Consider the following 17,013-nt stretch of genomic DNA (forward strand, 5'->3'; position numbering starts at 1 on the left):
TGTGCTTTCCCCTGGGGTTCTGAGGTTCTGAGGTTCTGTGGTTCTGAGGTTCTAGGGTTCTGAGGTTCTAGGGTTCTGAGGTTCTGTGGTTCTAGGGTTCTGAGGTTCTGGGGTTCTGAGGTTCTTGGGTTCTGAGTCGTTGGTTTCTCTGCTCCGGACTCTTCCCTGTTCAGTGTGTCTGGTGTGCTTGTCTGTGTTTGGCCACTGCTTGTTCTCTGACGTTAGCCTGTGGAACGTGGACCCTACACTGCTGCCTGTTGGGTTAACCTGTCTACACCTGTGTGCACCTGCACAGCTCGTCACACACACCTGTGTGCACCTGCACAGCTCGTCACACACACCTGTGTGCACCTGCACAGCTCGTCAGCAGCGATGCCCCACGCGGGCTGTTCCGTGGTGCACGCAGTTTGATGCAGTGTAGCAGGGCTTGTGTGCCTGTTCAACGAATGAAAAGCCAAAGGACTAATGCTGTTCTTTTAAATATCAGGAGTATCACAGAGATTGTAAGGGAGCAGCGTGTATGTGTGTGAAGACGTTCAGATGTTTATCTGCCACTACAGCAGAGGTGAAGACCAATCAAATGTCTCATGTAGCAAAAAAAACTCACGCACTATTCAAGAGGCACATTATCTCACGTCTCAGTCACTATTGAAGAGGCACATTATCTCACGTCTCAGTCACTATTGAAGAGGCACATTATCTCACGTCTCAGTCACTATTGAAGAGGCACATTATCTCACGTCTCAGTCACATTCTCGCTCTCTTTCTTCCATACACACACAATTCTAGAGGTGCATTAGCTCTGTGTCAGCTTCTCTCTGTCACACACACACACACACACACACTCCTCCTCTACCAGCTGGGCTCTGGGTGGTGGTGAGAGTTCTTTGGTTCTTTGTGATTTGTGCTTTCAGCTCTGCTGAATCCAGGACAAACACAGATAAGATCTATGTTGTATGCATTAGAAGATACATATATATGTACACACACATTACCAGCCAAAAGTTGAATGTATGTTCTTCATAGTCTTAAAGGCATTTTTAGCAAATGGTTTCTGCTTAAATTTGCTTCTAAGACAAATATAAATAGTGAATGTTTATGGCCTACATATGATTTTCCCCAAACCAATGTATACAGTATACACTATAATTAAAATAATAATAATAATAAACTACCCACACACCACACACACATCACACACACATCACCTCCAGAGAGTTGCAGACTCCTCTGGCAGCATCTGGGATAAATGTACATACATCTACAATCAGGTAAAAAAAATCTATAGACATGGCGTTCATGGGAGAATTGGTAGAAGGAAGCTTCTTCTCTCAAGGAAGAACACAGTTACCCATTTAAACTTTGCCAGAGAGCACTTGGACAAACCAGAGGCTGTCTGGAAGTCCATTATCTGGATAGATTAATCCAAAATTGAATTATATGGTAACAATCACAGGAACCATGTTTGGATCTGAAGCTGGTGGTACATGCCAGATGGGCTTCCAACCTCCATCACCTGGTGGAGTTCTGCGAGGAGGAGTGGGCAAAGATCTCAAAAAGCAGACGTGAGACACTCGTTTGTGGTCAACATGACATTTTAATTCCAACATGACTTTTCCCCCTGTGATCATTAGACTTATTTAACATTGGAGAAATATCATGGCAGTTTTCACCAGAGCTGCGGTGAAATACCTGTTTTTCACCACATGGTGGCGCCCTCTGTGCATGCGACACACCCTCATTGCGTTCCAGGACTGACAGCCCCTCTTGTCAATGTGTATCATGAATGCTTTATTCTGTACAGATGCCCCGTGTGTGACTGTTTGGACATGTGGCCTAGGCTTGGGATGAGCTGTATGCACTAACCACCATGACAGATAGGGGGCACTGTGAGGTGGGGAGAGACGAGAGGAACCGGAAATGACAGCAGAGAAACTGCAATTATCCATGAGCGTTTCATTATTTTTGTTAGTTATTTTAAATGCTAAATGTCCTTATATAAAGAGAGAGAGAGAGAGGGGGGGGGGGGAGAGAGAGAGAGGGAGGGAGAGAGAGAGAGCTATGTCTCCCTGCTTTGTTAAAATGTTTGAGAATTCTTCTCACGCTCCTTTGAGTCTTGGGTCTTAGTCTCAGTTCAAAGCTGTTGACAGTTTCACACTTTTCCCACCAAGATTCTTTCAATTTCATGCAGCTGTCTTGAATTAGACACAGCTCAGCTCTTTTAAAATAGGCCTGACTAATACATCCTCGAATACAGTGAATGCATTTGCACATATATGATACGGTTCGGCAGGGTTGGTCAACGTTTGCTTAATGTTGCTTTAACGCGAAACGTGTAGTTTTGAGCTTTTTGCTGCTACTGGGCGTTGGCGTCCGTCAGGCTGGACCTGCAGAAGAACGTTTCTCCTAGAAGAAAGATCTCAAGATCATGGAGGATGGAGATGAGGCAGTATGTGAACCACGAGTCAAACGCACAGCCGAGCTTCTCCTGGAGCAGATCGCACAAGAGATGCTGTGGCACTCCCACGTAGACCTCCCCTTCATCTCATTGGCCCCTCCCCTCTGATCACCTTCACCTCATTGGCCCCTCCCCTCTGATCACCTTCATCTCATTGGCCCCTCCCCTCTGACCACCTTCATCTCATTGGCCCCTCCCCTCTGATCACCTTCACCTCATTGGCCCCTCCCCTCTGATCACCTTCATCTCATTGGCCCCTCCCCTCTGATCACCTTCACCTCATTGGCCCCTCCCCTCTGATCACCTTCATCTCATTGGCCCCTCCTCTCTGATCACCTTCACCTCATTGGGCCCGCCTCTCTATGAGAGCTCTTGTGTATCAGAGCTCCTGTCGTCTGGCTGGAGAGAACCACTAGGGGATGGTTGTGTTCTCGCCGGTGTCTCCCACGCTGCTGGTGACCTCAGTTTTGGGAAGCCTGGATGAAGGTTCTCCTTAACCAGAGTGCCGAGGTGCTCACCTTTAGGCCTCCGCGTGAAGACTCTCCACCCCCTCAGAACTACACGCACAAGTGGCTCAGATGTGGGGGTTTGACAGGCCTCCCTCGCCATGACAACAACATCCCGTCGGCTTAAACCATCCTGCTGCATCTGAGTGGTCCATTTCAGCTCCCACGTCAGGGCCACGTGGCTGGGTCTGATCGCTGTCCTGTGTCTGGCCAGCCCGAGTCTCAGCAGCGAGGTGGTAAACGCGTAAGCAGAGCTGTACAACCCAACAGCTGTGTCCAAACTCCTGACGTGTAGATGAGGAGGGGCCTTGTTGCTAAGCAGGTTTAAAAGCCTGCGGTAATGGCTCACTCCTACCCAGGGCCCTGGGGGTGGGGTGTGGTCCTCAAGGGCCACCGTACTGTCTAGTTTCCAACACAGCCACTTCAGCTCACCAAGGGCTTCGTAATTAGCTGATCGAGTGCAGTGCGAGAACCATGAAGCCTCCAGGAGCCCTGAGTTGTCCACGCATGGATGGTTTTTGAAGCTGCAGAGCTAGAGCAATACAGAGTTGACCCACTGCTGCCCTCTACTGGTGTGTGAGTGGTATTGTCCCTGTGGTTTTGCTCTGCACCTGTGAGTGTGTGCTTCAGTGACACGAGTCCATTACATACATCATGAGAGGAGACAAACATATTTCCCTGGATAAAGTGGGAGGATCCATTAGTGGTTTAATATAACATTGGAATGTGATTGAGCCATTTAATATAAAATGAAGATAAAATTATTGCTGTGAGCCTATTCAGCAACATTTGTGCTTATGACACTGAAAATATAACAAATGTGTATGTGGATGTGTATTTATATTTATTTATTTTTATTGTGCGATCACAATACAGCGTTAGTGCTGCAGGATCCAAAAACAAAAAATCCACAAAAAACTGGATCTCGGTGGTGAAGATCTCAGTGGTGAAGATCTCAGTGGTGAAGATCTCAGTGGTGAAGGTCTCAGTGGTGAAGATCTCAGTGGTGAAGATCTCAGTGGTGAAGGTCTCAGTGGTGAAGGTCTCGGTGGTGAAGGTCTCAGTGGTGAAGATCTCAGTGGTGAAGATCTCAGTTGTGAAGATCTCAGTGGTGAAGATCTCAGTGGTGAAGATCTCAGTGGTGAAGGTCTCAGTGGTGAAGATCTCAGTGGTGAAGGTCTCAGTGGTGAAGGTCTCAGTGGTGAAGATCTCAGTGGTGAAGATCTTAGTGGTGAAGATCTCAGTGGTGAAGATCTCAGTGGTGAAGGTCTCAGTGGTGAAGATCTCAGTGGTGAAGGTCTCAGTGGTGAAGGTCTCAGTGGTGAAGGTCTCAGTGGTGAAGATCTCAGTTGTGAAGATCTTAGTGGTGAAGATCTCAGTGGTGAAGATCTCAGTGGTGAAGATCTCAGTGGTGAAGGTCTCAGTGGTGAAGATCTCAGTGGTGAAGGTCTCAGTGGTGAAGATCTCAGTGGTGAAGGTCTCAGTGGTGAAGGTCTCAGTGGTGAAGATCTCAGTGGTGAAGGTCTCAGTGGTGAAGATCTCAGTGGTGAAGGTCTCAGTGGTGAAGATCTCAGTGGTGAAGATCTCAGTGGTGAAGATCTCAGTGGTGAAGGTCTCAGTGGTGAAGGTCTCAGTGGTGAAGGTCTCAGTGGTGAAGATCTCAGTGGTGAAGGTCTCAGTGGTGAAGATCTCAGTGGTGAAGATCTCAGTGGTGAAGGTCTCAGTGGTGAAGGTCTCAGTGGTGAAGATCTCAGTGGTGAAGATCTCAGTGGTGAAGGTCTCAGTGGTGAAGGTCTCAGTGGTGAAGATCTCAGTGGTGAAGATCTCAGTGGTGAAGGTCTCAGTGGTGAAGATCTCAGTGGTGAAGGTCTCAGTGGTGAAGAGCTCAGTGGTGAAGGTCTCAGTGGTGAAGATCTCAGTGGTGAAGGTCTCGGTAATGCAGGTCTCGGTGGTGAAGATCTCAGTGGTGAAGGTATCAGTGGTGAAGATCTCAGTGGTGAAGGTCTTCGTAATGCAGGTCTCGGTGGTGAAGATCTCAGTGGTGAAGGTCTCAGTGGTGAAGGTCTCAGTGGTGAAGATCTCAATGAAGAAGGTCTCGGTGATAATGATGATGTTATGAAGGTCTTCAGGCAGGAGATGTTGCAGACAGTAACATTATCAGAAACATGCACACCACACAGACTTCATTTAGACCACACATAATAGACCTCTGATTCTTGGGATCATCACTTCATGAAAAAACGTTTAAACCCAAATTTGTGTGTGTGTGTGTGTGTGTGTGTGTGTGTGTGTGTGTGTGTGTGTGTGTGTGTGTGTGTGCAAACAATCTGTGTAAAATGTGTGAGTGTGTGTGTGTGTATGTGTGTGTGTGTGTGTGTGTGTGTGTGTAAACAATCTGTGTAAAATGTGTGTGTGTGTGTGTGTGTGTGTGTGTGTGTGTGTGTGTGTGTGTGTGTGTAAACAATCTGTGTAAAATGTGTGTGTGTGTGTGTATAAAGAGATGCCCAATTCCCAGCTCAATTTTCTTAACCTCTAAAACTCATTATCAGATCCTATATATTAAATGCAAAACAGGCGACTTCAGGGGAAGATATACCGCATGTAGACTGGTGTAAACGGAGAAAAGGCCCATAGACCTCAGAAGGTTAAACTCAAACAAAGACACTTAAATCCCAGGACCATTTTTACAGTTTTACTGTGCTGTAATGCTTCAGTTTAGTTCCTCATATTATTAACTTATCATAAATGTCATGTTCATCATAAGAAACTAGAGGAGGTCCGAGTGGAGGTTGTGGCGTATACTCAGAACCTGCACAGGTAGATGGGTCTGGACTATACTGGGAAGAATTTCACCCATGCGTTCATTTGAACAATACCAGCTCAGGTTTGAGAGTTTAATCACCACAGGCCCAACATGTGAACATTGTTCGACAGGAACACATCTCTCTGTGTGAGGAGAGACCCTCTGTGAGAAACCCCTGGCTTTAGACTGGGCTCTACGTCATCTTACACCTCAACACTAACTGGTAATATGGAACACAGAGCAGTGGTGAACATGGGGGGGAAAGGGTTCAAACGGGGAATTCTGGAGACGTACTGATGGGCTTATTCACGCCGGACCAGACAAATAAGAAATCCAATGGATTTGCTGTGATTTCCTAAAGAGAATGGAGACGTGGGGATGAGCTGAACTGAATGCATGACGCCTTGCACGTTTCTATCCCCAGCACACAGCCCTTGACATTGAGACCCTGCATCATTTCGGAAGTCAAACTTTTTACAGTTCAGCGAAAATGATGTCTTAACACAAACTACAGCGTATTATGGGAATGATTCAAGTATATTAAATGAATCTTAATTTTCAATAAGACTTGGTTTGGCTCAGACAGCTCCGTAACCTTGGTTTTATTTCACGGTTACCTGAGCGCAGCGGTTACGGGAGATTACCTCCGTAATCTTGATCACCCACCTTTACCTCTGAAAAACTGCATGACTCACTCAATTTTTTGGGATTCTTCATTTTTTGGGAGCCTGACCTCCAAATGTCAGGTGTTAGCGGCAACCTCAATGGAATTAAAGATAAAACGAATCACCTCTGCTGTTCACTTTTGCTGCCTTGAGCAGACGACGCTCACAGCCGTGACGAGTTGTGACGATGTTCCAGAAGGATTTAACCGTCAGTCTGTGCTGCTTGGATTCGTGGTGGCAGTTTGCTACAGCAGCTACTGTAAGTCTAGACCAGATAAAGACGTACTGTAATTATTTATTTATCCATCCTGAATGATTAGCACCACTTTATTAATCTGTCCTGAATGACTAACACTGTTGGGTTGAGTGCGTCATGTACTCTCAAGTACTCGAATGTAAAAATGTACAAAAATGAAACTGTCCCTTTCATTACTGAATCTGTAGCACTTTGACTGAGCTCTGAGTAGTGTATCTATTCTAGAACAATACACATAACTTTCAAATATCATCAGTACACACAAATTGTAAGAGAAATCTTAGTTTTAAAATAGGCTTTGTAACCAAGAGAACAGTGGTTATAATACAGATGACACAGTTAAATCACTTAAATCACCTTGGGTCCACACTAAACAAAGTCTGTCTGACGTGACGTAAATAAGGCCTTCTTTGTCTGTTTTAGAGTTCTTCTTTAATCCATTTACCTGTGTGCACCATTGCTCAGTGTACTACGCTCCCAGTTAGACTGAGGTGTGAAATGATGTTCTGACAGTCTAAAACCAGTTACTGTGTCTTACAGGGAGGGACAAGTTCTGTGTGATGATTTCCGCATTGCGGTCCGGCGTGAATAAGCCCATCAGTACGTCTCCAGAATTCCCCATTTGATCCCTTTCCCCCCCATGTTCACCACTGCTCTGTGTTCAATATTACCAGTTAGTGTTGAGGTGTAAGATGAGTTAGGCCCAGTCTAAAGCCAGGGGTTTCTCACAGGGGGTTAGGTCTTCATTACAGGAAACTGGGCATTCAATGTGTCTCTGAACTTTTACCATTGTGCTCCTTTACCTGTGCGCCCAGTGTGGTGTGTTGGGTGTGTTGGGTGACATCACCATGGGCCCGACTACAAGCACACTGTCCTCACACAGAGAAACTTGTTCCTGTCGAACAATGTTCACATGTTGGGCCTGTGGTGATTAAACTCTCAAACCTGAGCTGGTATTTCTTCTCTTGATTAGTTTGTTCACTGTTCCCGAATGTGTTAGTGATTTTAATCACCAGACTAAAAATGACTTTTCTTTATGGTAGAAATGTAAGTTTGCAAATGACATTATTTACTTGGAATGAATTTAAATACTAAATATTTTACAAAACAAATATTTAAATAGGATTTTAATCAAATGTTTTATATTTAATATTTAGGAATGGGAAATAGGAGCAAATTCTAATAAATGTATGATCACATCATAAGTTCATCTGTCTGTACAACATAAAGTGCGCAGTAAATAGTCCTATACGTCGTGAACGCTCCCTTTACGAATAAGGAACCAAATTCAGACGCCGAATATGAAGCTCTGAATACGTGACCAAAAATGAATCTGCTCGCAAGTAACGAACTTCAGCCTCATAGGTAAATCAATGTTCGCTTTCTCGTTTATGCTTCGTTGGAATTTGGTATTATGATGCATTTTTATAGCCGAGCCACTAGATGGCGGTAGAGTAAAGGAGGCGTCGGGGCCTCAAAGCGATATGATGACCCACTCAAATACGATATTTCGGACAGCTCTTGAATGTGATCAGCCGTACTACATACGTGAAGCTGCTCTCAGTCGATTTATTGTAAGAACAACATGAACAGCATGAACATGGCAAGTGTTAAACTCTGTAGCAGAAACTCTCGTCTGCTACAGATCATATGCAAATATGGGAGGAATATATTAATGCCAAGATAATAGATAAGATTATAACTGCTCCAGATAATTATTTGGGGGATGCATAAAAATTGTGTCCAGTCTAATCTACAGTTACAGATGTTTATTATAGAATCTAAAGAGCAAAGGAAACCTGAGTGTATGTTCTCCAGTGCGTTTTATGGATAATTTTGTCTGCGTTTCTAAATGTCAAAGTTACTGTTATTCTGGTAATGTTATTCCACCGTGTCGCCCCCTGCTGGTGGTGTTTGTGTGCTCTGGACGTTCCAGCTTCCTAGACAGCAGCACAATTTTCTGTTTAAGCCAAAGAAGCCACAGGTTCTTAGGACAGACCTTACACTGTCACTTACTGACAGACTCTACACACTCACCTACTGACAGACCCTACACTGTCACCTACTGACAGACTCTACACTGTCACTTACTGACAGACTCTACACTGTCACCTACTGACAGACTCTACACTGTCACCTACTGACAGACTCTACACTGTCACTTACTGACAGACTCTACAGTCACCTACTGACAGACTCTACACTGTCACCTACTGACAGACTCTACACTGTCACTTACTGACAGACTCTACACTGTCACCTACTGACAGACTCTACACACTCACCTACTGACAGACTCTACACTGTCACTTACTGACAGACTCTACACTGTCACCTACTGACAGACTCTACACTGTCACCTACTGACAGACTCTACACACTCACCTACTGACAGACCCTACACTGTCACTTACTGACAGACTCTACACACTCACCTACTGACAGACTCTACACTGTCACTTACTGACAGACTCTACACTGTCACTTACTGACAGACTCTACACACTCACCTACTGACAGACTCTACACTGTCACTTACTGACAGACTCTACACTGTCACTTACTGACAGACTCTACACACTCACCTACTGACAGACCCTACACTGTCACCTACTGACAGACTCTACACACTCAGTGTGTACTGACAGACTACACACTGATACACACACAGTGAAATCAGAGGAGTCACAGTGAGATCACAGGGGTCACAGTGAGAATTTAAAGATTTGAGTGTTGAAACAGAAGTTGCTTTCACCCCTCAAAGCTTCCTTGTTATTTAAATCTCCTTACAAAACATCAACCTAGAAAATGGAATGAAACCTTCAACACCCTTTTGACCAAAAACAGATGAGAAGACGTGTAAGGCCCGTTTTGATTTCCAGGACTATTATACATCTCAGAACCAGGCCAGAGTCTCATCGGTCAGGTGAGTGAACTTCGGCCCCCCCCGACCCCGCCTCTGTCTGTGGAGCTGGGTGGAGGTGTGTGGGTGTGACCTTGCTGTGACCTCCGCCCTGTCCTGCAGTGCTGCTGGTGTGTGCTGGTCCTCTGACCCACAGACCCTGGCTGTGTGCTAATTGAATTGATGCCCCATATTGAGCTGCGGTCCAGTGCCTACCACACCTCTGCTAACAGCACAGGTGCTCCGGCTGGAAATAGCCATTGGGGTGTGTGTGTGTGTGTGTGTGTGTGTGTGCTTTTTCCATCCTCTCTGATTATATGCCTAAATCATGTAATCAACATTTAGGACTCATACATGAAAATATACATCTTAGATAAAATGGCAACTTTAAATACTTTTATGAAGGTGTGTGTGTGAGTGTCCTGGGAATTGCTTACTCTGGATTACACCACCTGGTGCCATCAGGTCAGTGATCCTGGCTCTCATGAAGGTCTCATAAAGGTCTCGTAAAGGTCTCGTAAAGGTCTCGTAAAGGTCTCGTGCAGTCATGCAGAAAAGAGAAACTGGCACAGTGCGACCTTCCTTCACGTAGTCCTGGGTCAGTGTCATCTGTGAGTCAGAGTGGTTAAATAAAGATGGAAGTAAATAAAGGAGAGTGTCATAGCCATGTCTGGCCAGCAGAGGGCAGCAGCTTTGGGATGGACATGAGTCACCTAACAAAACTGCTCTGTTTGGTTGGAAATGTCATATCATGAGCGGTGGTGTTGAGTTATTGTCAGAGGTCTGGGTCACACGTGTGTGTGTGTGTGTGTGTGTGTGTGTGTGTGTGTGTGTGTGTGTGTGTGTGTGTGTGTGTGGGAGTTTTCTGGCACATATGGTCTTCCCCCTATGAAAGGAGAGACGGTCTTTGAAGTTATGTTCATTTAGAGCACAGTGAATATTCAAGATGAAGCAGGTGATGAAGAGGATGATGAAGAAGGTGATGAAGGAGGTGATGAAGCAGACGATTGTTGGAGCTCAGTCCTGCCAGTCAGCCCCCCCCCCCCCCCCCCCCCCTTTAGGGTTGCACACATGACATATTGACATGTAAACAAATGTGTCTTCGTGAATTACAGGCAGAGGCAGCTGTGTGAAAGCACCAGCTGTGTGTGGTTGGTGTCGGTTCCTGCAGGGCTCCCGTTCACAGCTAAGCGCCTTTACCTACTCCAGCGCACCTGCTCACGCTCACGGCCATAACGAGGCGAAGCGCGTGCACCTGCTCCCCAGGGCCCTGCTCACAGCCCGAGGCTGAAGAGGAAGAACCGGGCGGACCTCTTCCAAGGATCAGTCCCGAGACGCGACCCAGATCGATGCGGAGATGGTCGCGGTATCTCCTGAAGTCCGTGCGTGCCGTTACGTGTCGTACGTGCTAAACCCGGCCTCGTGATGAAGGATGTGTCTGCGTCGTCTCCTCCGGGCCTGTTTCTCCTCGTTCTGCCCCGTTTGCTGGAAGCGTCTGCGTCGTTCCACGATAAAGCGAGCGTAACGCTGGAAGCCTCAGGGTCCAACTGGCAAAGTGTCGGAGCCGTTGCATCAGCCGGGCTCAAAGGTCCCGCCGCATCTGATTAACATTTTCACCAAGCTCAAACGGCACCGCTGACACCACTTTGTACATTGTTATCTATGGCAGGCGGTGGAGGCACCCGGCGATTCGACCCTTTGGCTTGAGATGACGGCTGCCGAGACCCACGAAGCACAATTGCATCAGTGAAGCGTCAGGCAGCCTCAGCTCAGAAGATCTCCATCACATTCCCATTTCCCTCTGCGTCCCTGGAGACCGTAGTTTGTGTATCGGCACACGACCAGGGTGTGCGGTCATCTCTGTGCTGCGGACACCGACACAGGGAGCTGAGAGTGTTGGGATTCGGACCTGTGTCCCATAATGCAGTGCTGTGGCTTTAGGAGCAACATGTGTGGCCTCAGTGTTAAAGGAACTGGACTTCCACAAAGACGCCCGGGGACGCCCGAGCTTGTCTGTGGCATCGGTGAGGATTCACTCCAGTCTGTGAGCTTGGGCATCTCACTCCACAACTACTGGAGTGCAGAAACAGAAGCCATTCCTCCTGTTTGTGGTCCACATGGTTTTACCTCACTTTGTCCATGTAGCTGAGGGGGGAAAGATGCTATTCAGAGACACGGGCTGACAACATTTTGATAAAAGACCACACAGTTCCTATTTTTGATGTAGTTCGTATTTTTGAAGGTGTGTTGTACCTGTAGTCACTCTTACACCCTAAAATGCCCAGACTGGATCGCAGCCAAAGAAAGAATAAAAAAGATGATAGCATGGTTTCATTCAGCTTACATAAATCACTTAACAAAAATAAAAGATCGCACATTATAAAAACATACATATTTATGAAAAACAAGCTACAGGGCTTGTGGGAAGAGGCAGTGAGAGGCAGTGAGAGACGCTGAGAGAGACACCCTTATAAAAGAATGTGGTCCAGTGTGTCCAAACACAGCATGGCCACTGGGGTGTACGTAACTGTGTGTGTCGTGGGGTCAGGTGAGAGGCAGTGGGGTGTTGTGGGGAGGGGGGGGGGGGGTGCTCCAGGCATGCTATACTCAGGTCATGCGTCAGGACGCACAAGCTATTATTTAAGACGCAGAACTCGGCCTCAGTGGCACCCAGGCAGTCAGAGATTATGAAAGACAAATTCATTAATAACATTGATGTTGGAAAGGAACACTCATGTGAATGTTTTTGAATTGAGATGTAATGTGATTTTTCCTAAACAAATGAATTTAGCTGAAAAACAATTCTTCTTGCATTAAATTTTATCTATTCAAATAAGTAAAATATGATTGCTTATAGCCACACAGTTTTGTATCCATGTGACAGAGACGTTGAAGAGAGGAAGACGAAGGATAACTCAATTTGTTGTGGCCTGTTTTGATTTTGCCAACATCTTCAACCCAGAGATCACGCCCACTACACCTGCCTCAGGCCTCCAGGGTGATACACACCAGCTAGCCAATCATACCCTTACCTCCAAGCTTATCCAATTAAACAGCGATCAGGAAATTCAAAACTCCTGAACAGCTTACGAGGATACAGTCCGAAACTGCATACTTAAACAGTACACACTAGATTTCAGTGCAGTACGTTCTGCTCATCCGTTAAAGTAGTAGGCCTATGTTCTTTCAGTAGGTGACTGGGCAGTACGCTACAACCTCAGACGCACTACATCCACCATTTTACCTGTCATATAACATGGTCACATGATCATAGTTAAATACTCCAGTTGAATCATGGGATAGGACAGTGTGCTGCAATCGCGTGCTTCAAAATGGCTCCCGAGTCAGTAAGCCATCCGGGTACTTTTCGCTTACTGTTTAGTGCATACTATGTATTCAGACATACTACCCTTCGTCACATACTGCTTTGGTGTACTGTATAGGAGGGAAGTACGCCGTTTTGGACGGAGCCAACTTCTTTGATCGGAATCATTCACATACATATATCTGAGTGAGCTTCCGAATCATTTCTGAGATTGAGGTCGTTGTAACTCACACTCATGGACACACATATTATATCACTTTCTTCATCCAGACTCATGACCGTTGTAGTGTTTGTTTGTTAGACTCAGTATTGCTGAAAGGCCCCATTTTAACTCACTGAAAAAGTGTCTAACAGACATAAGAGAATAAGATTTTAATTCTGTATATGAGCACTGCTGATGCATTTAGCATAAATTATGCTAAACAAGGATTTATAAGAACAGTCCACACGCGCGTGGCGTTCCTGTAGCACGTACGTGTCTCTTCACGAGACGCCAGTGCACGTTCCTGATCTATGTAGGCTGTGCAGCGCGTGCTGTGTGTTTGTGAGCGCGCGCGCGATGGAGAGACATGGCACTGCGGTGAGATGAAGATCCCACGTTCAGCCACGGGCGCAAAACCACGACGAGATCTGCACGGTTTAGCGTCTCCTCTCCAAACGCTGTATTGCGCCATTGCGTCGCGCAGCCCATCACACCACCAGATCCGGGATCAGTGAGGGCGAGAACCGTGTGGCGGCTCCGCAGTGCAGACCGCGCGTCTCCACCTCCTGACGGCGAAGTTCTCGCGTACGGACCTTCTGCGTGGTGGCGTCTGATCTCCAGCCCTGCGGAGATCTCAGGTGCGGAGCTGGTTCCTGATCTGACGTAGTCGGTCGGGGGTCTGGGGCAGAACGAGCGTCGGGATTGGAGCGAAGCGACGGAACCAGAGAGGAGGAGGAGGAGGAGGAGACGAGCCGAGCCGTCGTTTTAAAACCTCTCATCTCTGCTCCGTGGACGCAGCGTCGGATATTCGTCCCACCATGTTGGACTCGGCGAGCTACCCGATGGCTCCCACACTCGTGCACGGGGGCTGGTTCAACCCGGGATACATCAGCACCGCGCCCGCGCACAAGGAGGCGGCCAAGCCCAAGAGAAACGGGCTCTACCTGGTCCGGATGATGACCCTCCACCCCAGAAAAGACAACGTCGGTCCCCACCAGCAGCACAACACGCCCTTCGCGATCCACTGTCATATCGGGAAGGAGATCAAACACATTTGCAGTAACTGCAGCCGCGGTACCGACCCGCAGGAAGGTGAGTGGCGTCTCCACCAGCCCGGAGTCGGGGATGCTGATACCGCGGCGCGTGCAGGCGCGCGCAGGTTCTGTCCGGTACCGATCGGCAATGCAAAGACCGACCGCGGCCGCTCGCCCCGTTACACGCAGCGCTGCGTCGTATACAGCGGTATTCACAGGGAAATAACGTTATAGTCCTCGAACATCAGGTGTCGGCGTCCGTGTTTGTTAGAACCGAGCGATACGCTGCGATGGTTTGGACTGCAGGCCAAATACGTGCAATTGAGTAGAAAAGCTTCACGCTTCGAGTCGGTGGCCTTTGTAGGGGGGAAAAGAACCAACATGATGATAGTGAATGCATCTGCTCCAGTGCCTGAAGCGTGTTTAAGTCAGAAGTCACCCCCCCTCTGAACCGAGACAGGCTGTAATGGCCGTATAATGAAGCATAGTCGGGACTATAATGAGTATTGACACCTATCTGCAGAAAACGTGGCTGTGAGTTCTGCTCCTCTGGTGTCTGCTGGGATGAGATGAAGATATGAAGCCCGTTTGATCTGGGCTTGGATAAGGAGTCCTCAGATGTTTCTGTCAAGTTCCTTTTCGCAGACTTTTTTTTGGACGCTTCTGAACGCGGTGTGAATCTAAATATTAGTGTTTTTCCTTTCTGCTAGGAACACGTCGCTGTTGGCCTAGTTTCTCTGCATGTCCCGAGCGATTTATGTCCTGTGGCTCTGTCCCGGTTTGTCTCTCCCCGTCCAGTGTTTCCAGGGCGCGTGTTTCACACATACTGAGACGCAGCTGCTGGATTCTGCTTGAACTTCAAACGAGTGCAGATGTTATTGAGTCCCCCCCCCTCCCTCCTGTTTTCACTTTTACTGCCTCTCGGTTCAAACGGTTGAGAAGCGTTGCCTCCGTCACGTGATTGCTTCCAGCCAAGAGGTTCAAACATATCACAAATATTACATTACAAACTAAAGTCTCTCTGTTGCGCCATGAAGTGTGTGTGTGTGTGTGTGTGTGTGTGTGTGTGTGTGTGTGTGTGTGACCTTTATTCAGGTCACCATAAAGGTTTGGTACCACAGCATGTCACACACATTGAGAGGACATTAATCAAAACAATATTTTATATCTTAAATAAATGGAAGATGAGTAAACTGAAGCCCTGGTAGCGGGTGGGTGTTGTCTTGTGTTTATAATCCTGGTTTCTCTTACGTGATCTTGGTTATTTAGCCTATTTTAGCTCGGTGACACCCAGCAGGGCCAGTAACATGAAGGAGGAACATTACTGCAGTTTCTCAAGGGCACGACGTCATTAGAGGTTAGCAGTTGGGACGGAACCCCAGTAGATGCCTGCTCGGCCGTCCCAGTATGGCTGGTTGCCTTACTGGTTGAGAATCATGATTGGTGTGTGTCCATCTGTAAACAGGTATTCAGGGTTGCCAACTTTTGACGTTCGCTTGGAGTGAGATTTTAAGTGAAGGGGGGGGGGGGGTGGCGAACGAAAGTTGTTGAGCGGGGGGGGGCGAACGTAAAATGGACACAGATTCAGTGTTATATCGCCGGTGGATGGCGCCAGAGCTAGCGAACTAGTAACGTATTGAATCATATATGTGGATCTGAGGTAAATAAACTGGATATTTTTTTTCGGCTTGAGATATCGGAAGTGTGGCGTGAGAGCGTGTGAAAACGGTCAAATGCGTGTGTCTCACGCTCAATGCGTGAGAGTTGGCAACCCTGGGTATTGGTGCGGTAAGTGGGACGAGAAACGTGTGTACGTGTTGATTGAAACTTCCTGTTATTGTAGTGACGGCAGTGCTGTTCCTGAGTCAGCCAGGTAGAGTGACGTGGTAGAAGCATTACTGACACTGAGGGCCCTGTTGACTGTTCCAGGAACAGCCAACACGGGTGTGGTTGTCCCTTAGCTGGTGTGTTCCTAAAGCTCCTCTGTTGAGATGATGATGGTGGTTTCTTCACTCTTGGGTTCTCCTTCTCCTTTCCAGCAGAGGAGGTGGAGCGGTTGGCGGCCATGCGGTCGGAGTCGCTGGTGCCGGGCACCCATACACCACCCATCCGCAGGAGAAGCAGGTTCTCCACCCTCGGACGCCTCTTCAAGCCCTGGAAATGGAGGAAGAAGAAGAGTGAGAAGCTGAAACAGACCTCGACAGGTAGGGGGCGCTGTGGGGTCCTGCTCCGTCTCCTCTTGGCTGGACGGAGGAGCGCAGATGAAACACTCTGGGGGATTATGGGGAACGAGGAGCTAATTTGCTAGAATAGCGTGTGGATTTGAAGAAAAGGTATTAAGTGTCTGGTATCTGTGTCTGTCTTAGCTGTGGTTTGTGGTGTATTTGTCATGACATTACAAATGGAGAGTCACCTTCTTTTCTGCATCAGACGTCTTGGACGCAACAGAAGTTTAATCGTTCTGCTGTTCTACTGGTTCACAGAAATTCATTGGCTGGTGACACTTGGAACCAAACCAGAACACAGATGATTGAAGAGGCTGTTGGTGTTTTTGTTTGGTTGGGCTGAGGGGGGGTGACTGTTTTAAATTTACGTCTCACCATTCTCCCAAATTAGGGCCATTGATCGCCCTTGCTAACCTTAAATGGCGTCAGTGCTGTTCAGAAATGCCCAGCTTGGCCAGATCGATAGCGTGCAGAGAACTTGGAGATGTGTTGAGCTGTGTGAACCAGGAGAGACGTGTTTAGCGCTGCATGTAGTCTGCACTCCTAACCCCAGTCCCACGCCGTTTCCCATGCCAGAGGCAGCAGGAGGTATGTGGGTTAGGCAGTCAGCTCTGCTGTGGGATGATTGAGGTGGTGG

The 17,013-nt window shown here is 47.4% G+C and overlaps 1 protein-coding gene across 5 annotated transcripts in view; it reads left to right on the forward strand.

Moving 5' to 3' along the window:
• Positions 1–17,013, forward strand: part of LOC143475180 (phosphatase and actin regulator 1-like) — a 51,824-nt gene that overhangs the window by 3,099 nt on the left and 31,712 nt on the right. For 2 of the 5 annotated variants that reach the window (XM_076972937.1, XM_076972939.1), the window contains exons 1-2: positions 13,398–14,209; positions 16,191–16,355. In XM_076972937.1, the coding sequence (XP_076829052.1) occupies positions 13,936–14,209; positions 16,191–16,355 (439 nt within the window). In that variant the 5' untranslated portion in view covers positions 13,398–13,935. Of the gene's footprint in view, positions 1–13,397; positions 14,210–16,190; positions 16,356–17,013 lie in introns of those variants that run through there. The other 3 variants (XM_076972940.1, XM_076972941.1, XM_076972938.1) reach the window with 2 other exon arrangements.

This window comes from Brachyhypopomus gauderio, chromosome 14 (assembly GCF_052324685.1).
Source record: "Brachyhypopomus gauderio isolate BG-103 chromosome 14, BGAUD_0.2, whole genome shotgun sequence".
Taxonomy (NCBI): Eukaryota; Metazoa; Chordata; class Actinopteri; order Gymnotiformes; family Hypopomidae; genus Brachyhypopomus; species Brachyhypopomus gauderio.